Source organism: Bombus fervidus, chromosome 1 (genome assembly GCF_041682495.2).
Source record: "Bombus fervidus isolate BK054 chromosome 1, iyBomFerv1, whole genome shotgun sequence".
Classification (NCBI taxonomy): Eukaryota; Metazoa; Arthropoda; class Insecta; order Hymenoptera; family Apidae; genus Bombus; species Bombus fervidus.
The window spans coordinates 26,502,353-26,524,995 of record NC_091517.1 but is presented as its reverse complement, the minus strand read 5'-3'; the positions used below and the strand labels follow the sequence as shown (position 1 = coordinate 26,524,995).

Here is a 22,643-nt window from a genome sequence, read left to right as displayed (position 1 = left end):
ACGTTCCAAAGAATATGCTCAACTTGTGTTCGATAACTTGTCTTTGATCTACGAAAGAAACGAGAGGCGCGCACTATTTACATGTATTTACATTTATGTATTTACATATATATATATATTTACATATTACAAAGATATTAGAGATATTACAAATCACGGATATTGTAAAGATAAAAAAAGAAAAAAAAAAACAAAAATAGTGTATAACACGTATTTGAGGTATCAGAGACGGTTACCATGGAGAGTTAGATACTTTATAGGTTAGCAGATTGTCATTGAAGAACAACTATCGCTAGACTTTAAATATGCATATAATAATACGGGTTTAAGAAGGAGTATAGGTCGATTATAATTTTATTTCATAGATATTATTTTCTGCTTATCGATTTATCGTTTAGAATGATGTATACTATAGTGATTTTCGTAATTTAAGTCTTAACAAATCAACCGGTCGATAGTATTTTCTGCTACTGAGGATGTCAAACATTCGTATAATTTAAGTCGTTTCTATACGGCAGCTATTTTATATAGTAGGTATTTAACGTTCACGCGTTCCAGGCGTGTTCATATTGAATTGTACAAGGAAAAGACATCGATTTAGAAGATGTATAAATATCTATCGCTGTGCCAAGAAAGAGAAAAATTTCGTACTCGGCTTGTTGATATGATAAAGCAGAAACGAAAGAAAGAAAAGGAAAAGGCGTTTCGCAGAATTAATACGTGTATGCAAGAAATAGAGGAAGAGGAAGAGATGGACGAAGACATAATTCTAGAAAATAATGATAACGTTTTGCGATACTACTATTATTTGACACAAGGTATCGATGATGTTTACGTAGGATCGATGGACGTTGATCTTCTAATAAATATTCTAACGCGTGTTCCAACCAAATGGAAAGACAAATTTAAAGAATTGTTAAATCGTTTAGTGAAAGAAGTGAAAGAGGAATATATATTAAGCGTGAAGAAGTCAGTCATAGAATTTGTTATCGGAAACTCGGTATATTCTTCGTTAAAGCAGGTACGTTCTGCACGTAATATTTTTAATTTACAACGTTCCTCGTAGTCTGATAGGCATAACAATGGTTTAACATTGAACGAGGGCCGTTCTGTTGCTGACTGTAAATCGGCGGTGAATTCTCTGCTAATACGTATATTAATGGAAACATGTAGAACGAATCTACATTTACTAATGTCGATGAATACCTATTAACGACAGGCGATGGAAGAGGAAAATTGATACGATAGATAGAATGATACTTGATAACTACTGTGATTTCTAGTTTACTGCACTCGAAGAGAATGAACAATTTGAAGGAATACGACTTCCGAAGGAACACGAGGTTAATTATCGATGGAACAGAGCGAGACTTGAAAGAAGAATTATATTATATCGTCCAGTTGTACGACGGATTTTCGATTATTGGTACCGTGAATTCAGGTTCGTTTCTTGTCTAATATAAACCAATACTGTCCACAATTACCCGTGCTTGCACAATTTTCTCCACAATTTTCACAACGATATAATACATACATACAAACATATGTACACACGTTCGTACATACATACATACACAGGACAGATATAATAATAGCGGTAACATATGTTTTCGTAGCTATATACAGGATTATCCACTTAGCTCGGAACCCGCGCCCGCGAGAACATTGACATGGCCACGTGGTGTGACATGTACGCTTAGTACTACGATCAAATGTTGCCAACCATCCATGAGCAATCGAACACCGATGTTAAATCTATCGTTTAGACTGTTTAGAGATACGTTTGCTTTTTTATCGTTATAACATAAACAACCATGGTCATTCGTCCACTAATTCGAACATCTTCAGGCACTGTAGTACGAGAGTTAAATTAATTTCTATCTTTTTCTTAACTGATCTATCTAAAAACGAATTTTGTCAAGTGTCTTGGCGCATCTCGATGTATCAGTTGTTTTTCTTATTCCTTATTCTTACATTCGATGTATTCGTATCAGGGCGATCCAAAATCAAGTAATAGCTGTTAATTTGTAGAAAATTATCGTAACAAATTTTAAATTACCACGTAGAAGAAAATGTTTCATACGTTAAAAATGAAATGAAAGTTGGATGAAATAAAAAAAGATGTTTGTAAAAATGTGAACAATTTCGTTGTAATTCGTTCATAACACTTGCAGTTAAATGTGATTTTAAATAGAAAAGAAAAATGAAATTAAATTTTAATTACATTTCAGGTAAGCATAATTCAGGATATCAGTTATTAAAAATAAAAGATCGAGCTATACGTGTGAACGGAATCAGTTACGTTTATTTGAAAACACAAGGCTCACTTTCTCAGCGATCGTCCTCTGCTTATTGCAACGTCAATTCGAAAATCCTACGACGCAACTAAACCGATCTGCGCTCTCGTCTAATTATACTTCTAGCAACAGCTCATAGATGGCTGGCAACATTTGATTGCATAGTAAACGTATATGTTATACCGTTGCGTTCTCAATGTTCTCGCGAGCGCGGATTTCGAGTTAAATGGATAACCCTGTACTTGGATGCGTACGTACACCACATATTTTAAACTTAACAAATTTTTAAACATTTTAATATTTTTTATATTTATAATTATGATGTTTGGTGTAACAGTGGCTGCAAACTCATAAATGCAACGGAATTGGCAGCACGCGACGCATCCTATGATCTTGGCAATTTCGAGAGAACCATTTCAAAAATGTGTTCCAGGGCGAAAGAGGAACTTGCAAAGCATTGGTTACCAAAAATTCAAGGAATTTTAATTGCGGTATTATATTATATAATAGTATACTGTATAATAGTGTACCTTATTACGTAAAATCAAACGAAATACGCGATATTTATGTGCACGTGATATCACGTAGGACCAAAATTCAATAATATAAGATAGTATGTAATATATAATGTAATGTAAGTATGCATAGAGTATAGAGAGGTATAAGTTACACCGTGTAATATGTATAATATTCCAAACCATTTTCGTATACATATCTTATACGATCGTATAAGATACTCTTTAATAGAAAATTAGGCAGTTGCTTTTTCAAAATTTTTACAAAGAATAGATATTCTGTTTAAAAGATTTAAAGAGAGATCCTACTTAGTCCTTAGTCAAAATAAAGATGTCTATCAGAGATCCGAGTACTCGATCAGTCAAGTTTTAAGGAAATATGAGAAAGACTTGTTTCTTTTTTACTATACATATTATCAATCGTAATACATTTGCGCGATGCAAATATAAAACATACATATTTCACAGTTAAAGCAGTATATGGTAATAATAACCGTATCGTTATACGTGTTTAGGCATTCGAACGAAACGAGTTACCGCTCATAAGTGACACATCAGGCTGTCGACGACTTTTCAGTTGTATCGGTTTCATTATGGAAGATCAGTTACGAGGAGCTTATCTACGCTCTATAGAAGAATACGTCGATTATCTTCACAGCAGAACCGTGAGTGAAAGAAACAAAGAGAATAGAAAGATACGATCGAATCGGTCAAGTATAAGTTTCCTAAATAAAATAATCTTAAAACGCGGTGTTTGTTGTTGCCGGTAGAACAAGTGTTGCGGTTTCGATATTAAAATGACAGTACGAAATTCAAACGTATTGTTCGAGCCAACGTTTAAAGTCTTCGCAAATACATTTTCAACGATACTGAATTTGTTGGGAGAAACAATTGGTACGCTGCCGCGCGTTGAAACGATGCTGGATATTAGTTCCATCGCTGTCCATCGTAAATTACTCGAGGTATTTTCTCAATAATTCTCTATTTATTTTTCATTTTTTATAGTATGTAGATTTTGTCATTGATTTTTTCACATTGTAACTTTTGCATATCGTTTCGTTGCAAAAATATGTGATTAATTTATTATCACAGCCGTATATGTCGCAAGAATGTTTGGAGAAATATACAGAGGAAATTAGCCAACTAATCGATAGGGAGAAAATTGGCCCGATCACGCAGCTGAGTGAATTCGAAAATTATGCGAATTTCATAAACGATTCGGAAGCCGACAAAGTTCAAGAATTCTTAAAGTGCGATACAGCTGACAACTTTGAAGATTACTATACTCTGATCGCATATTACGATCGTTTGTCCCGTTCGATAAAAGTCGAGTACGATCGAACTTATTTTGCTGGATTCTTCATCGTCCACCGTGGAGAGATTATCAAATATATCGCCTCTGTAGCTCGTAAACTTAAAGAGGAATTGGTCGGTAAAATGATCATCGAGTATCAGCAAAAATCTCGAGCGTAAGCGATTATTCTTTCTTACTTTCACCACGATATAAATATGTACATACGTATGTCTTTGCAATGTACAATGTACATACATGATATACATACATAGATATATGTATACATTTTATGTATACATCGTGAATATTATTACTAGTAGAATATTATTAATATTATTCCTATATTTATATATTTATTTAGTTTGTGTCTAATGCCAAAATAAAAATGAATAATTTAATCATTCTAACCTCCGATACTAGCGTAGGGAATGAATATCAACGAATCGTAGACCGTGCGCTAAGCGTTCCAGCAAACACTAGGGAATTGATAGAACTTCGAAAATTTATAAATACCACGGAAACAGAAACTGCCAGCCAGCTTGAAAGTCGATTGAGAGAAATTATTAAATATATCGTTGTTCTATCAGATTATTCGATCTTAACCCCTGTTGAATTGAAAATTAATAATTTTGCTTTTCAATGGTAAGCGGAAAAATAGAAAGCGAAATTAGTAAATGAAACTCATTTATTGGGCACGTTACAAGGTATTACAAACTTCCGGATATTTTTGAACAACACCGAGAGATAGCTGCTAGTAAAATCGGAGAGTTCCAAAACATCCTTAAGAAAAGAATCGAACAATTCGAACGTGAACTTGAAATATATGCAAAGTACTGCGACGAATTACAGTATTGGGGGAATATCGAGGAAATATATCGGTATAAAAAGAAGGCTGATCGTTTAGAAAACAAATTGATCACGGCGATGGATACGATTGACGGATTTAACGAGGAAGAGGAACTATTTGGTTGGGAACAGTCCCAGTATCCTTTACGTAAAGCAGTAAGTTACACAATTATATATACAGTTATACGTACAGAAAATACACGTGTACTATTTTAATTTAGACAGCGGATAAACTGGTGCCATATAAAAAACTGTACGACGCGACCTGCGAATTTTTAACAAACTACGATACGTGGATGAATTCGATGATAGGTTCTCAGGAACCGGAGGAGATCGAAACCGCGACAGCAATCGCTTATCGAACAATCTACAGGTTAGAACGATCTATACAAGAACCAATAGCAAAAAAGCTCGCTGAAAATATACGAATAAAGATAGAAGAGTTCAAAGAACACATGCCTGTGATTGTTACCCTTGGAAACCCTTCCCTAAAGAATCGCCACTGGGAACAAGTATCGGAAATTGTTGGCTTTCCCATAAAGGTTGACGAGTCGATGACACTTGCCAAGGTAATATATGTATTTTCTTTTCTCTCCTAACCAATCAATTTCGTGTATTCCTTCTCACGCATCACATATAAGTAGCAGATGATGTATTTGTGTGTGTGTGCGCGCGCGCGCGTGTATGTAGGCATGTACTATACGTAGAATGAAATTACATATTTTGTAGATTCTCGATTACGGGTTAGCTGACTACGTTACGAAATTCGAAGGAATATCGGAAGCAGCGACGAAGGAAGGAAGCTTGGAAAGAGCACTCATCCGAATGCATCTTGATTGGGCGGAGATCACATTCGTCGTTAATCCTTACCGCGATACAGGCACCTACGTAATTGCGAGCATTGATGATATACAATTACTTTTGGATGATCATTTGATCAAGGCTCAAACTATGAAAAATTCTCTTTATATCAAACCATTTGAAAAAGAGACTTTGTTAGTAATTTTCAACTTTTCTACGTTTACTGTATCGATTCCATAATCGTGTCACGTCGCGTAAAAACTGCCAACAACGATTATTTATTTTTCATTTCTTTCACAAACAGAGAATGGGAATCGAAACTGCTCCTGTTACAAAGCATCATGGATTATTGGCTACAAGTTCAAGCAACGTGGATGTACCTTGAACCGATATTCTCGTCGCCTGATATTCAACAGCAAATGCCAGAGGAAGGTCGACGTTTTAGCGCTGTAGATAAGGTATACCGATAAATTCTTCTCTTAAAATTTTGATTTTACGCAATCTTCCCAGTTTGCGTTCTTGTTTGGAAAGCGACTAATAACTTTATCCGCACGCAAGTAGGAAGAAATGTACTAAAACGTTGATAATTAACTATTAATAACTGTACATAGATTTGGAGAGAAATTATGTCATGCGTAGCAGCGGATTCTCGAGTTATGTCGGTCGTTGAAATCGACAAAATGCTTGAACGATTGAGGAAATGTATAAATCTCCTGGATCTAGTACAGAAAGGACTTACTGCCTATCTGGAAAAGAAAAGATTATACTTTCCGCGATTCTTCTTTTTGTCGAATGACGAGCTCTTGGAAATATTATCGGAAACAAAGGATCCTACCAGGTACAAATTTAAATATAGTTTACCAAAAGTATATATATATATATATATATATACTTTTCTTTTAATGTCCCTTAATCGACATTAATCGGCGTTAATCGACGCTAACTGACGCTAAACGACGCTAAACGACGATAATCGACATACTTACAATGTATTATATTGTACATAGAGTACAACCGCATCTAAAAAAGTGCTTCGAAGGAATTGCTCAAGTAAGCTTCACGGACGATTTGGAAATAATAGCTATAAAATCCTCCGAGGGAGAAGAAATTATTCTTGAAGATATTATCGATACAACGGCGGCCCGAGGTCAAGTTGAAAAGTGGTTACTTGAACTAGAATCTTCTATGAAGAGGAGTGTTAAAGCACAGGTGAATAGAAATAATCACTGCAAACGGCAATGTGCACATTTCCATTGAAATTCCATTAAGAAAGTAAAAGAGAAAATAGAGAAATATAAAAATATGAAATACCTACTTGTTGGAAGTGTCGTCGAATTGAAGGATAAACAAGATTTTAACGCTTGAGTACATGTTTAATAGGTGGTGCAAGCAAAGGACGCGTTTTTAAAGCAGATCCGATCAAAATGGGCGTTAGAATGGCCCGGTCAGACTATTCTTTGTGTCAGTAAACTTTATTGGACAGCCGATGTGACGGCGGTGTTGTCCAAGTCTTTGAAGGACTTGAAGAACTACGTCGACAATTGTACAAACGAATTGAATGAGATAGTGAAATTAGTACGTGGTATATTGTCAACGCAAAATCGTGTAACATTGGGTATGAAAAGGCATAATACGGCATAGAATACTATTATAGTATTAATACATAGTTTCGTTATCCTTATGCAATACATAGATGTAGGTATAATTGATTTCAGAGGCCTTGGTTACGATGGACGTGCATAGCCGAGATATTGTAACGGAATTGTATAAGGAAAGAGTCAGCATCGCTACTGATTTCAAGTGGTTGGCACAATTGAGATACTATTGGATGGTAGGCACGCGATAAGAGAAAGGAAAATAATATCGTTGTGTCAATTCGATGCGATGTATTTATTTCTATATGTTGTACGTGTAGGACGAAGACTTGTGGTCAACGATGATAAACACGTCGTTGAAGTACGCGTACGAGTACCTCGGCAACACATCTAGATTGGTGATAACGCCGTTGACCGATAGATGTTACCGAACATTATTTAGCGCGCTAAGTTTACATCTCGGTGGCGCGCCCGAAGGTCCGGCCGGAACTGGCAAGACCGAAACTACCAAGGATCTAGCCAAGGCTGTAGCTAAACAATGCGTCGTATTTAATTGTTCGGAAGGTCTCGATTACATCGCATTGGGTAAATTTTTTAAGGTAAATTTTTAACTACTAATTTTATTTGTCACTTGTGTTTCATTGGTGCTTAAGAGTACACCGTACTCGTCAACGTGTCTAACAAACACCGTAACATACATGTATATGAAAACTTACTGCAGGGATTAGCAAGTACCGGGGCGTGGTCTTGTTTCGATGAATTTAATCGGATCGATCTCGAAGTATTGTCGGTAGTAGCCCAACAAATTCTAACGATTCAACGAGCTATTAACGCCGGATTAACTAAACTAGATTTCGAAGGCACCGAAATCATGTTAGATCCTACTTGTGCTGTTTTTATTACGATGAACCCTGGTTATGCTGGAAGAACCGAACTTCCGGATAATTTAAAGGCGCTCTTTCGACCGGTAGCAATGATGGTTGGTATGGAATAACTTTTACGAAACTTGTTAATCAATAGAAAGTAAGGGAACTTTACCAAACCATATAAATCGAAAACCGGGGAAGGTTCTGAATAATTTGCCAATTTGCCACCTTGTTTAGGTACCAGATTACGCTTTGATAGCCGAAAATACATTGTATTCGTATGGATTTTATGACGCGCGTCCACTCTCGGTAAAGATTGTAACAGCTTACAGGCTATGCTCGGAACAATTGTCGAGTCAAAATCATTACGATTATGGGATGAGGGCAGTAAAATCTGTTCTGGTGGCGGCTGGTAATTTAAAGATAAAATATCCAGAAGAGGATGAGGATATATTAATATTACGCAGTATCAAAGACGTCAATTTACCCAAATTTCTCAGCGAAGACTTGCCATTATTCAACGTATGTATTTATTATACCCCCCGCCCCGCCATCCCCTTCTAATTCGTTTAGTCTGAAACTGCTAACTCGTTCGATTTAGGGTATTACATCGGATCTCTTTCCTGGTGTCAAACTCCCAGAGCCAGACTATACCGATTTAAATACATGCGTTTATGACGTTTGCTCGGCGTCGAATTTACAATGTAGCGCCTGGTTTTTGGAGAAAATACAACAGATATACGAGATGATGATCGTTCGACATGGATTTATGATTGTTGGCTTGCCATTCGCTGGAAAGACAGCAGCGTATAATATTCTAGCTGACGCATTAAAACTTTGCGAAGAACGAGTAAGCCAATTTTATTGATCGTAGCTTTCAACTCGTAAGACATTATGTATGTTTGTTTGTCTTTTCTTAAAGAGATAAGATATTTCAGAATCTAATAAACGAACGTAAAGTTGAAAAGTTTGCGATGAATCCCAAAGCTGTTTCGTTGGGTCAATTATATGGACAATTCGATCCGGTGTCCCATGAATGGTCCGACGGAGTTTTGGCTATAAGTTATCGTGCTTTTGCAACATCGACCAACGAAAATCGCAAATGGTTGATCTTTGACGGACCGATAGACGCAGTATGGATCGAAAGCATGAATACCGTGCTCGATGACAACAAAAAGCTTTGCTTAATGAGTGGAGAAATTATTCAATTAGCACCGTATACCAATTTGATATTTGAAACGATGGATCTGGAGCATGCTTCGCCTGCGACAGTTTCCCGTTGTGGTATGTTATGCATGTATACCTTTCTTATTCTATTTTTCCATTATTCTTCTTTTCGATAAATATTTACGAATCTTCTTAAAAATGCACCAAATACGGTTCTAAATATTTCTCATCTTTTCTCGAACATAGGAATGATTTACATGGAACCAGATGCACTTGGTTGGGATCCTGTACTTGAATCTTGGTTAGCTGATACTCCGCCTGTGATGGATTCGTGGTTAAGAAACTTTCTACATCAGTCTTTATTTCGAAGATTTTGCGATCCTATACTTTACTGGTCACACCACGAACATGTTCAGGTTTTTATTTTTTGTCTTTCGTTTATTCCAGTTTACTTATATTCTGTTTGAACGAGCTTCGACCTTCCGATTTTATAGAAAATTTGCCCGATGCCGGATACAAATCTCGTGCGTTCACTGACCTATCTGATGGACTGTTTTCTTGCTGAATATCGAGACGAGAAAGCTGTTAAGGATATCGACGAGTTAGATCTACGAGCCCAACTCGAGGTTAGTTTGGGATATGTGTATTCCGAATTGAAGATATTTACTTTAATAGTAATAATAATCGTTTCAAATAATGGTGTTCTTCGGGCAAATAACGTTCTTGTTGCGAGATAAGTTGAGTTATACTTGGAAATTTGCTCTTGTTACAATCGAAGATTTTCAGGGTTCATTTTTCTTTTCGTGTATCTGGGGCCTGGGAGGTACGTTGACCGCAAAATCGAGAGAACAGTTCAGCGTTCTCTTTCGTGGCTTTCTCGAAAGAGATTTTCCCGCGGATTTGATAGAAATGTTCAAATTACCGAAACCGATAAAACCACCTTTGAAACCATATATATTTATTATGCCAAGAGATGGTCTTGTCTTTGACTACAAATTTATCAAAGAGGTAAGTTGACCAGAAATTTATCAAAGATAATTCCGTTGAATGTGCGACGTGAGACCAAATTATACGTATAATTCTTTGATTCTATCGATGGTGTTTGTTTACTGTTTACTGTTTACTGTTTGCCAGGGCAAAGGAAAATGGAGACTATGGTCTGACGAATTGCTCGACAGCCCACCGATTCCTCGTGACATTCCTGTAAATCAAATAATAGTACCTACCGTTGAGACGATACGGTACACAGCCCTATTTCGTTTGCTAGTAAGCAACGAAAAACCAGTGCTATTCGTAGGCCCCACTGGAACTGGAAAATCGGTCTATATAATTGATTTTCTATTAAAAAAAAATAATCCCACGGTAAACAAACCACTGATCATCAATTTTTCTGCGCAAACTACGGCGAATCAAACTCAAGACACGATTATGGGAAAGTTGGATAGACGGCGGAAAGGTGTTTACGGAGCGCCTATAAGTAAACGGTGGATCGTTTTTGTCGATGATCTTTCGATGCCGATGAAAGAAATTTACGGGGCACAACCTCCGATCGAACTGTTACGTCAATGGCTAGATCACGGAGAATGGTACGAAAAGGAATGGTTTTCCTTTCGGTTCTGTTTACCTTTTCCTTCTAATGATATATGTGTATAGTGATAGGCGAAAAAGCTATCGAAAATTCATTTTTCTGTAGATTGCTGTTTAAAATTTGTTGCAGGTACGATAGAAAAGAGAAAAGTATGATAAAACTGATCGACGTTCATCTAATGTGTGCTATGGCTCCACCATATCGCGGCGGGAAAGATGTTACACCCCGATTTAAAAGACATTTTGTCGTCTTAACGATATCAGAATTCGAAGACGAAGTAATGACTATGATATTTAGTAAAATCGTGCTCTGGCATCTTGATACGAGGTTTGTACAAAGCTTTAGTTGATCCACGTGTATGTGTGTGTATGTGAGCGCTCACATGCGGTAATAGTAATTAGCAATAGGTGATATTATACATATAATGATTTGTAGTAGATACGTTTCTTCTCTTTCGTCCGTTTTCTCATTTTTTGTCCATTTTATTCCTGTCCCCGTTTTCGCATGCCTTTCTCGTGCTTCTTCCTTTCTTTTACTTCTTTTTTTTTTTTTTTTAAATAAAAAATTTATATTTCTTTCAGAGGATTCAGTAAAGAATTCGATCCATGTATCGACGAAATCGTTCTGGGCACGTTGGATGTATACAAGGAAAGTCTCTCTAATTTGTTACCAACACCGGCCAAGTGTCATTATGTCTTCAATCTTCGCGACTTTTCCAAAGTGATACAGGTCTTTATATCTTTAAATCGAACAGTCAAACTTATTTAAACACATGCTTGGTTGGTATCAGTCGTGCTTCAATAAATTTATGTCAGTTAAATTAATTGGAGCGTTTAGAACGAAAGTTACAACAACGATATGTACACGTATTAAAGTGTAGAGTAGGTTTGATACTGAGTATCAGTGCATCCGTGTAAGTAGTCCACGCGTGCATCTTCACGAACAATGTACGAGATTATTCTCCATAAACATACATACATACATGCACATGCGTGCAAGTACGGATCTCCATGGACAAGCGTATGTATGTATGTATGTATATATGTATACAGTAATAATATGAAAATACATAGGGAGTCCTGCTGTCCGTCCCGGAAACTATGCCGAGTTTAACCAGCATGAGGAGACTTTGGGTTCACGAGGTACTTCGAGTTTTTGGGGATCGTTTAATAGATCAAGAAGATATCTCTTGGCTGGTGAAACAAATACGCGTCACGTTGAACGGTCGAATGAATGTGTCAATGGAAGAACTGTTTAAAGATCTTCTACCGCCGCAAAGGGAAGCAACTTTGGACGATAAAGTAAGTTTGCAAACTTACGTTTTTAACGTTGATAACAACGTGCTGTTCATTTCTATCTTTCCTATGGAATTAAAGTCACAAGCAATAATCACCGAGCAAGAACTTCGAAATTTAGTGTATTGCGATTTTGGCGACACCAAGGTAGATATCAGACTTTATCAAGAGGTTCCAGATCTCGACCAGTTACGAGAAATAGTAGAAACTTATTTAGCTGAATACAACACAATGTCTAGAAAGCCGATGAATTTAGTGTTATTCCGGTAAATATACGATACATCATCGTACGAATCATCACTGTACGATATTGAATAATTTGTTAACACTAGAACTACCGATGGTTAGACCACGATCCCTAAACGAGGGTTGGACACGTTTATAAAATTGTAGGATCAGTCATTTTTGACCGGTATGGTATTTCCAGTGTTCGATCGTTTCTAGCGATAAATAATTTATAGGGCGTGGATTTTTACATCTTTGTGAAAAATTTTGGGTAAATAGAACGCGCGTAACGTGTGCAAGCTTGTGCAAGATACCCTAAGTATAGTCCCGCTTATAATATCGTCGCTCTGTCTCTCATCCGCTCTATCCGCACAATAGCTTTTACACTGAGAAAACTAAGTTTGAAGTTTTTATACGGTTTGCTGATCGTGCGAAGTTAGGACTCGGAAGAATCGAATATTTGCCGCCTTCTAAGTAGAATTCTCGTTATATTATCGAGAATTCGTACTCTTTATACCATCGAGACGTATGTGGGTTGACGGAAGCATCGTGATCGAAATTGTAGAAAGTGGTTACACTTTGACTAGTACCAGCCATTTTCACTGGTATTAGTATGACTAGCCTTGATACAAAATTATTTTGAGTTTGAGCACATAAGAAACAAAATAAAATTCATTATGTTCGTTATCGTTGCGAGAGTCGTTACATCGTTGCGGAAAAAAAAAAAAAAATATAACACGAAGTAGGAATTTTAAAATAAAATTGTAAATCCATTGAATTTGACCGGTGTGGTAGTTCTAGTGTTAATAAAGATAAATGTGAATACGTACGCGAACATAACAGATTTGAATATAAACGTACGTGAAACACGTTAGGTACGCCATCGAACATTTGTCACGAATTTCCCGTATTATCAAGCAACCGCGTAATCACGCGCTTCTTGTCGGAGTCGGCGGTACGGGAAGACAATCGTTAACTAGACTAGCCTCGCATATATGCGACTACGACGTTTTTCAAGTTGAAGTAACTCAACAATATGGAGTTAACTCGTGGCATGAGGATATAAAAGGGATTCTAAGGCGCGTGACTGCCACCGATCTTCACTCCACCTTTCTCTTCTCCGATGCACAAATTAAGCAGGAAAGCTTCCTCGAAGATATCAGCAATATTCTTAATTCTGGCGAGGTAAAACGAAGTGGTTCGCAACATAGATACATAGATATATGTATAGCTCTATTACCTCCTCCTCTTTCTTTTTCTTTGTTTCTCTCAACAAATGGGATTGAGATTGACGACGATGGTTAAAATATTTAGATACCGAATATATTTACCGCCGAGGAACTAGCTGAAATATGTGAACACATGAAGCAAATAGACAGACAGCGGGACCGATCGGTGCAAACGGATGGAAGCGCGGTAGCATTGTTCAATCTTTTCGTTCAGATAACTCGCGATCAACTACACATCGTAATGGTGATGTCACCGATAGGAAATGATTTTCGCAACCGGATCAGAAAATTTCCGGCGTTAGTCAACTGCTGTACCATCGATTGGCTTCAGGTATTCGGATAAACTTGATACCTATTATATCTTCCTGTGAGATAATAACGATGACGATAGTAACAACAAATGACTACCTACTAACACGTATTGTAGTTAGATCAGTATTACGGTACATTATTATAATACATACTTGGAACTCGAAACACGCATCGTATTTACTTGTGACGACATTTGATTCAAGCCATGGCCAGAGGATGCTCTATTAGCGGTTGCGACTAGATTTCTGCGGGCCATTGAATTGACGGATAACGAAAGAGCCGCTGGTATCGACATGTGTCAATTCTTTCACGTCTCCACGCAAAATTTGAGCGCAGAGTTTTTCATTCGACTAAACAGACATGTTTATGTCACCCCAACGTCGTACCTCGAAATGATAAACACGTTTAAGGATCTGTTGGGAAGAAAACGAGAGTAAGTCTCATTGCTCGTACGCACATACGTACATAATAATGTTATAAATACTAATAATGCATATGCATGCACGTACGTATGAAAAAATCGATTCAGATCGATTATTGTGGTGCTTGTCGGTGCTTGTCGGTGCTTGTCGGTGCTTGTCGGTGCTTGTCGGTGCTTGTCGGTGCTTGTCGGTGCTTGTCGATGCTTGTCGGTGCTTGTTGATCGATTAATATTACATCGGCTGATACTAAGTCGACTTTTTTTAACAAAATAGGGAAATAATTAATGCGAAAACTCGATACGAGCGTGGTTTGGATCAGCTAGATGAAACGCAAAAACAAGTAGTTACGATGCAAGAAACTCTTAAATCGCTGCAACCGCAACTAATAACCGCCACCCAAGATGTTGAAAGAATGTTGCTCGAGGTTGATAAGGAAAGAGAAGAAGTGGCAGAATTTGAGAAAGTTGTGAAAATTGACGAAAGCGTAGCCGAGGTTACCGAAATATTCACTAAAACAACTAACGAACATTTTCGATCTTTCGACCAACTTTCGATCCCTCTGATCCCTAACGCTGTAATCGTAATTTATTTTATTTATAGGTTTATGCGAACGAAGCAGCTGCGATTAAAACGGAATGTGACGCTGATTTAGCAGAAGCGATGCCAATTCTAAAACGTGCTCAAAGCGCTTTGGACACTTTGACGACTGCCGACATTGCTGTAATAAGAACGATGAAGAAACCACCGCAGGCAGTGAGATTGATCGTCGAGAGCGTCTGTGTCCTCAAGGTTTGCGTTGTACAGTTTCTAAACATTCTAAACAACTAAAGTTAATACTAATTATCTGGTTAGAAAGTATATTTAAAATACATCGTTACTTCAACTCGTTTTGACACTTTGCTTACTTGACACATTCGCTGCTACTCGTCTATGCTCGTGTATACTTCATCTATGAAATCACACGTTTTCTTTTATCGGAAATATCTTTGTTTCAAGTATTAATATTTATTCCAGCGCACACTGCCCATTATCTTTCTTAGTATTTCTAATTTTAAGTCTCGTTGAAATATATACAATTATTTTTAGGCTTTACAGTATTTACACTTAGGTAGTCCAAGCGACGTAACGAACGCGTAAGAGCGAAATCGAGACTTTCTTCTCTTTTGTATTTGTCGTCACCTAGAGAGATCATTTTCCACAGCAAATAAAACCAGAGAGAGTTCAACAACCTGACGGTACGTTCATCGAGGATTATTGGAGGGCTGCCCTTAGAATGCTGAGTGACGTGAAATTTCTCGATTCGTTGCTCAATTTCGACAAGGATAACATCCCTGATACCGTGATTGAAAAAATTCGAAGAGAATACCTGACTAATCCGGACTTTAATCCTGAAAAGATAAAGAAAGTATCAACGGCGTGCGAGGGATTGTGCCGATGGGTATTCGCAATGTCGGAATATGATAAAGTATCGAAAGTAGTCGCTCCGAAGAAAAGAGCTTTGGCAGAAGCTCAGAGGGTTTATGATAAAGCCATGGATACTCTAAAAGCAAAGCGAGAACAACTTCGACAAGTACAGGTACATCGACTATTTACGAATGACTACGTTGACTACGATAGCGATACAGCGAATACGTATTGTGTATCTAGTTCGACTATCGTACTTTTTTCGTCTGACATATCGGTCAGTAACATTTCGAGTAACGCGATGCGCCACTACGACCGCGAAACCGAATGAAAACGAATGATTTTGCATTTAGGAAAGATTGAAAGTATTGGAAGAACTTTTGGAACAAAGAAAAATTGCTTTTCAAGCAATGTCCGACAAAGTGGCAGACTGTGAGATCAAGCTAAAACGAGCCGAGGACCTAATCGGAGGTTTGGGCGGAGAATATTCGCGTTGGTCCGATACCGCGAAATCTTTAGGAGAAAGGTCAAAGTTTTTGTATCTGTCATGCATGCGATATTATAGGATACGGGATGTATAGTAGTCGAATGTAATCGAAAGTCGGGAACGCTGTACAGGTATCAGCGATTAATGGGTGATATCGTGATCGCTTCTGGCGTGGTCGCGTACCTAGGTCCATTCACGATGCCGTTTCGCCTTCGACAAACTGTTCTATGGGTAAAACGATGTACCGATTTGCAGGTAATTTGTAGTTCCGATTTCCAATTGCGCGACGTTCTTGGAAATCCAGCTTTAATCAGATCTTGGAATATTTTCGGACTTCCAAACGATGCATTTTCAATCGATAACGGTATTATCATCAAGTAAGCAAACAAACAAATTCGTAAAATAAGATTCTTCCCTTTAATCTCTTCCGTGTAATCTCTTCTACGACGTTTGCTATCGATGCGATACTAATTCGGGCTTTCATTCATCGGTCGAACGTGTAGAAATGCAAGAAGATGGCCGCTTATAATAGATCCTCAAGGTCAGGCTAATAGATGGATAAAAAATATGGAAAAACAGAATAACGTGAACATTATTCGGCTAACTCAGCCTGACTACGGTCGAGTGTTAGAAAACGCATTGCAATTTGGATTACCGGTACTTCTTGAACACGTTGACGAAGAATTGGACGCTATACTCGAACCGATTTTACTTAAAGAAACATTCAAGCAGGCTGGTGCCATCTGTATAAAATTCGGCGATGCAATTATCGAATACAGTTTCAATTTTAGGTATTTGGATATACACACACACACACACACACACACACGAGTCATGTATAGTCATTTATAGTCATATATAGTCATTTCGCTTTGTTATTAGACTGTACATTACGACGAGATTAAGAAATCCGCATTATTTACCAGAGATAGCAGTGAAGGTAACACTGTTGAATTTCATGATAACACCAACCGGATTAGAAGATCAATTATTGGGCATTGTTGTAGCGAAGGAAAGACCAGACTTGGAATCGGAAAAGAACGCTTTGATCGTGCAAGGAGCTGCGAATAAAAAGTAACTAGAGTTCGACTGTAAAATATTACAAATGTTATACATCGATGAAAACTCTTCTTTTTTTTCTTCTCTATATTCTTAAAAAAAAAAAATAAAATAAAAAAAAAATCAGGCTATTGCAAGAAACGGAGGACAAAATCTTGGAAATATTATCGATTGCCGAAGGCAACGTATTAGAGGACGAAGAAGCGGTAGATGTTTTAACATCGTCCAAAAATTTGAGCAATGAAATTCAAGTGAAACAAACGGTGGCTGAACAAACGGAAAAGTTAATCGACGATGCTAGATTGCAGTACACGCCTATCGCCGTATATTCCACCGTATTGTTCTTCACCACTGGTATCGGTCTTCACTTGTTATACATTGCGTAACATTACGAATTTTCATCATCCCTTCGCCTTCTGTTATCTACCGAATAAATACGGTAGAAAATATCTCTTATTTATCCTTCGATCTTATAATAGAAAGTGTATGGTTTGCCTTCGATCGAAAAAAATGGTTGCGATCTAGACGATAATCGAAATAAAAAGAGAATAACAGGTTGGAAATAATGAAATTTTGTTTCAGCTGCCTTGGTAAATATCGATCCTATGTATCAATATTCGTTGTCGTGGTTCGTAAATTTATTCGAACTGGCTATCGATCATACGGAACCAGCGGAAATGGTTGAACAACGACTGAAAGATCTTATGAAATATTTCACATATTCTCTGTACGCGAACATTTGTAGATCTTTATTCGAGAAGGACAAGTTATTGTTTTCTCTGTTACTGACGATCAATTTGCTCGAGCAACGAGGGAAACTTTGTCCATCGCATTGGATGTTTTTATTAACGGGTGGAATTGGTATCGATAATCCATATGTAAATCCAACAACATGGCTACCGACTAAACAATGGAACGAACTATGTAATCTTGACGAGGTTGAAGAGTTCTCGGTTAGTCTGGAAAGCGAATTCGCGATGTTCCATTTCCACTTAAAATGAACATAAGCACGAGTACGTGCACGTGTACGTATCTACTAACGTACTGGCTTTTCATCTTCTTTCTTCCGATTCCGTTAGGGTATTCGAGAAGCATTTACTGGCAATACCGGCCAATGGAAACGATTATTCGACTCGAAGGAACCGCAGATCGAAACAATCCCTGTACCGTTCCAACATCTGAACCTATTTAAAAGAATGTTGATACTGAGATGCATTCGTCCTGATAAGATCCTCCCGGCAGTGCAAAATTTCGTCCAAGGTATTTCGTCGATCCGATATTTTCTTTGTCTGGCTTAAACTCACTAACTTGTTAATTAACTTTCAGAGGAACTTGGTTCACAGTTTATCGAACCGCCACCGCTCGATTTGGCTTCGACTTATGCCGATTCCAACTGCTGCACTCCATTGATATTCGTATTGACGCCCGGTGCCGATCCAACGCAATTGTTACTCTCGTTTGCGGATGAACAAGGTTATAGCGTCAATCGCTTTTTCTCTATTTCTCTCGGCCAAGGCAAGTACTTTGATTTTTATAATATAATATATATATATATATAATATAATAAATAAAATTAAGATATAATAAAAAAATATTTTCGGGACAATTTCACAGCGTTGAGAAAAGATGAGAGTAAATGGAATTAATTAATAAATTTGAATGTTTAATAGGACAGGGACCAATTGCTGAGGAAATGATTCAAACCGCTGTGATAGTTGGTAACTGGGTTGTTCTGCAAAACTGTCATTTAGCGATTAGTTGGATGAGTACCTTGGAGAAAATTTGCGAAGGTTTGATGCCCGATACGATTCACTCAGAGTTTCGACTGTGGTTGACCAGCTACCCGTCCGAACATTTTCCGTCCTCGGTTCTAGAGAATAGTATAAAAATGACGAATGAACCGCCGAAAGGCTTAAGAGCTAACATCGTTAGATCGTACACGAGTGATCCGATTATTGATCCGGACTTTTTCGAATCTTGTTCCCAAACGGAAAACTTCAAAAAGCTTCTCTACTCGTTGTGTTTCTTCCACGCTGTAATCCAGGAGAGACGACAATTTGGCCCAATCGGTTGGAACATTACATACGAATTCAACGAGACTGATCTTCGAATCAGTGTTTTACAATTACACCTATTCCTCGATCAATTTGAAGATGTGAGATTCGATGCTCTCAAGTATTTGATCGGGGAATGCAACTATGGCGGAAGAGTTACGGATGACTGGGATCGCAGAACTTTGAACACGATATTGTCGAAATTTTATTGCCAGTAAGTTCATACTTTTCCATTTCTATATATCTGTCACTTATACATGTACTCCTATGTATGTACTCTACTGTACATACATACTTTCATATGCGCACATACGGCATACTTTCATATTCATATGTATGTATGTTCCCATCCAATTCTCCTATCGTCATTTCAACTACTTTCCAGGGAGTTACTTATCGAAAAACGTTATTATTTCGATGATACTTTGATGGTTTATTATTGCCCGAATGTGCGAGAGCACGAAGCGTTCGTGGAATATACAAAAAACTTACCCTTAATCACTGAACCGAGTGTTTTCGGTATGAACGAGAATGCGGATATCATCAAAGATCAGCATGAAACGAACCTCTTGTTTTCGTCGCTCCTACTAACACAGGTAATTTACTTTTCCGTCTCCTACAGTTCCTCCTCTCTATATTTCCCACTTACTTACTACTGCTTTATTTTTATACCTACCTACATACCGCATTCATTACATATTTCATGTATTTATCTTTACGTGGCAACCTTGTTTAGGACCGTGTGGTACGTACCTATAGATTATATATATTTCTTTACATCTAACATTATCTCTATTGTTTTTGTTTATCCAGTAAGTACAAATAAATTTCTCGAAAGAATCAAACTAATTTTGAATAAATTAAATAGAATGAGAAAGGTTAGAGAAATATTTCATTGACTTTTAAATAGATACTTGCTGTATTTAACAACTAATTTTTTTCTTCTAATAATTTTTCCAATTCTTCCAATTATATCATCGCTGAATTAGGATCTCTGGCAATTGCAACAGGTTAGTCAATCTGCAGTACATTTTTTTCAATTTTTGTATCGACTGTTTAATGATAAAAGCTTAATGTCGCATTAATTATAAGTATAAAAAGAGTCATCGAGTTATCGAGTTAAAACTCATTTTTCGTTTATTTTCGCCCACTGGCAGGAAAGCGTCAAGTCTGGAACTGGACAATTGACCAACGATGAAATAGTGCTTAGAATGTCGAATGATATTTTACAAAAATTGCCAGATGACTATGATCTTGTATCGGCGCTTGGAAAGTATCCAATGTCTTACGAACAAAGTATGAATACTGTGTTGGTCCAAGAAATGGGAAGATTTAACAAACTTCTCAATTATGTTAGAACCAGTCTGGAAAATATTATACGTGCTATTAAAGGTCTTTCTTTTTTCTTTTTTATTTTTACCAAATGTCCTATATTACATTTCTAGTTAATTCGTCGTATCCTCATACGTATCTGTTATTTACAATTACAGGTATTGTTATCATGTCATTTGAATTGGAAGATATCTATGACGCAATTTTGACAAACAAGATACCTGCTTTATGGCAACAATACTCTTATCCATCGCTAAAGCCACTTGGTAGTTATGTACATGATTTATTAAGCCGCTTAAATTTTCTTAAAGTAAGACATTGCTTCTTATAAATCGCTATTATCATTCATATACATGTTAAATAATAACATTTCTATCTGATTTATGATATGAAACTAACTGGTTGTTTATAGTACATGCATATATATTTCTCCTTATAACGCTTCACTTACGATCTAAGATCACGAATATAATATACAAAAGCTATTCTAGATACATTAACTGTACTTTAACGTTAAGACAAACCTCGAGATTAATTTTAATTGTATTTACTATAGGAATGGTATGAAAAGGGAGCACCGGTCGTATATTGGATCTCAGGATTTTATTTTACCCAAGCATTTTTGACAGGAACCAGACAAAACTATGCGAGGAAATATCGGATTCCTATAGACCTTTTAATCTTTGATTTCTTCGTATTAGAATCCGATACAATGCCTGCACTTCCTCCTGAGGATGGAGTTTATATATACGGATTGTTTTTAGATGGTGCCAGATTTAATAAAAAACAAATGACATTGGATGAAAGCTTACCAAAAGTACTTTACGAACCTATGCTTCCTGTAAGTATAACATTATGTTTATTTAGCTATTTTACATTATCTTTTTCATTCGCTTCTGCCTCTTTTTCCCCCACTTTAGTGTTATTATCATTTTAGATGTGGTTATTACCTGTGAAAAAAGGGGACATAAAGGAAAAAGTAACATACATTTGCCCTGTATATAAAACTAGCGAAAGACGAGGAGTTTTATCAACCACTGGACATTCGACAAATTTTGTTATCGCTATGACATTACCTACATTAAAATCGCCAGAACATTGGATCATGAGGGGAGTCGCGCTACTTTGTCAGCTCTCTGAATAAAAATTATTTCCTTATTTCATCCTTTCGAATTCATCTTGAAAATACGTCAAGGAATTAAATTTCTAATTAAAAATATATATTATCCGAATTTTGGAATACAGCAATGATCGAATTGTAAATTGCAATATTTAAATTATGTATGGTATAAGTATTCAAACAATAAAATATGTATAGAATTAGTCAATCGAGTTAAAGCTATATGTATATGTAAACCCTGTGCTGTACCTTGAGGTATTCCAATATTGTCGGCATACTTCTCGTTTAAAGTACGATAAACAAGTAGAAACAATCGTACATCGACTCTTTAGAATCGTTGTAAAGGGGAGAATTTCTTTCAAAAAATCATCTTAAAGCAAATTCTGAATAAGATATTTTTAATTCCGTAGTGTTGTTTGAACTTGCTAAATTTGAAAAGGAAAAAAGGAACTTTAGTTTCTCATTCCGTTTTACAATAAAACGGGATCTGAAAAAATTAAGCGTAAGGTGTGAAAGTAGAGGCTTTACCCTTTAAAATGACCCTGAGATCTACTACCTATTGCACGATTTTCTTTCACCAAGTTACAATAGTCTAAATACCGATAATCTTTATTTTCCGGTCAAAATTTGCTGATCCTTCAATTTTATGACATATTGTAGTAATGAATATAAAACCTAAATAAATATTCAAATAATCGTGAATAGCGTATTTGCTGTACATTGCTGCATATATTA

General features: G+C 36.8%; 1 protein-coding gene across 2 annotated transcripts; it reads left to right on the top strand.

Annotated features, from left to right (window-relative positions):
- The first annotated feature begins 191 nt into the window (after window positions 1–191).
- Window positions 192–22,118, top strand: LOC139991777 (dynein axonemal heavy chain 7). Of its 2 annotated transcripts, XM_072012168.1 has the most exons (49): window positions 203–1,021; window positions 1,284–1,441; window positions 2,635–2,788; window positions 3,328–3,477; window positions 3,583–3,774; window positions 3,905–4,281; window positions 4,527–4,748; window positions 4,811–5,108; window positions 5,174–5,521; window positions 5,682–5,947; window positions 6,058–6,211; window positions 6,365–6,591; window positions 6,761–6,962; window positions 7,134–7,368; window positions 7,469–7,584; window positions 7,669–7,947; window positions 8,070–8,327; window positions 8,452–8,736; window positions 8,816–9,064; window positions 9,153–9,498; window positions 9,628–9,797; window positions 9,876–10,007; window positions 10,168–10,389; window positions 10,516–10,967; window positions 11,099–11,296; window positions 11,551–11,698; window positions 12,043–12,270; window positions 12,346–12,530; window positions 13,365–13,674; window positions 13,804–14,049; window positions 14,234–14,463; window positions 14,726–14,945; window positions 15,053–15,241; window positions 15,654–16,028; window positions 16,210–16,382; window positions 16,475–16,720; window positions 16,847–17,134; window positions 17,226–17,417; window positions 17,530–17,756; window positions 17,985–18,355; window positions 18,482–18,662; window positions 18,729–18,917; window positions 19,073–19,670; window positions 19,842–20,052; window positions 20,446–20,466; window positions 20,614–20,848; window positions 20,947–21,098; window positions 21,345–21,629; window positions 21,726–22,118. In XM_072012168.1, exons 1-49 carry the CDS (start codon window positions 605–607, stop codon window positions 21,930–21,932), a joined length of 11,814 nt encoding a protein of 3,937 aa, XP_071868269.1. In that variant the 5' UTR covers window positions 203–604; the 3' UTR covers window positions 21,933–22,118. The 2 variants fall into 2 exon arrangements, with proteins under 2 accessions (XP_071868265.1, XP_071868269.1); XM_072012164.1 differs by lacking the exons at window positions 19,073–19,670; window positions 19,842–20,052; window positions 20,446–20,466; ... (2 more) ...; window positions 21,345–21,629; window positions 21,726–22,118 and having other exon boundaries at window positions 192–1,021; window positions 18,746–18,952.
- Window positions 22,119–22,643: the final 525 nt, after the last annotated feature.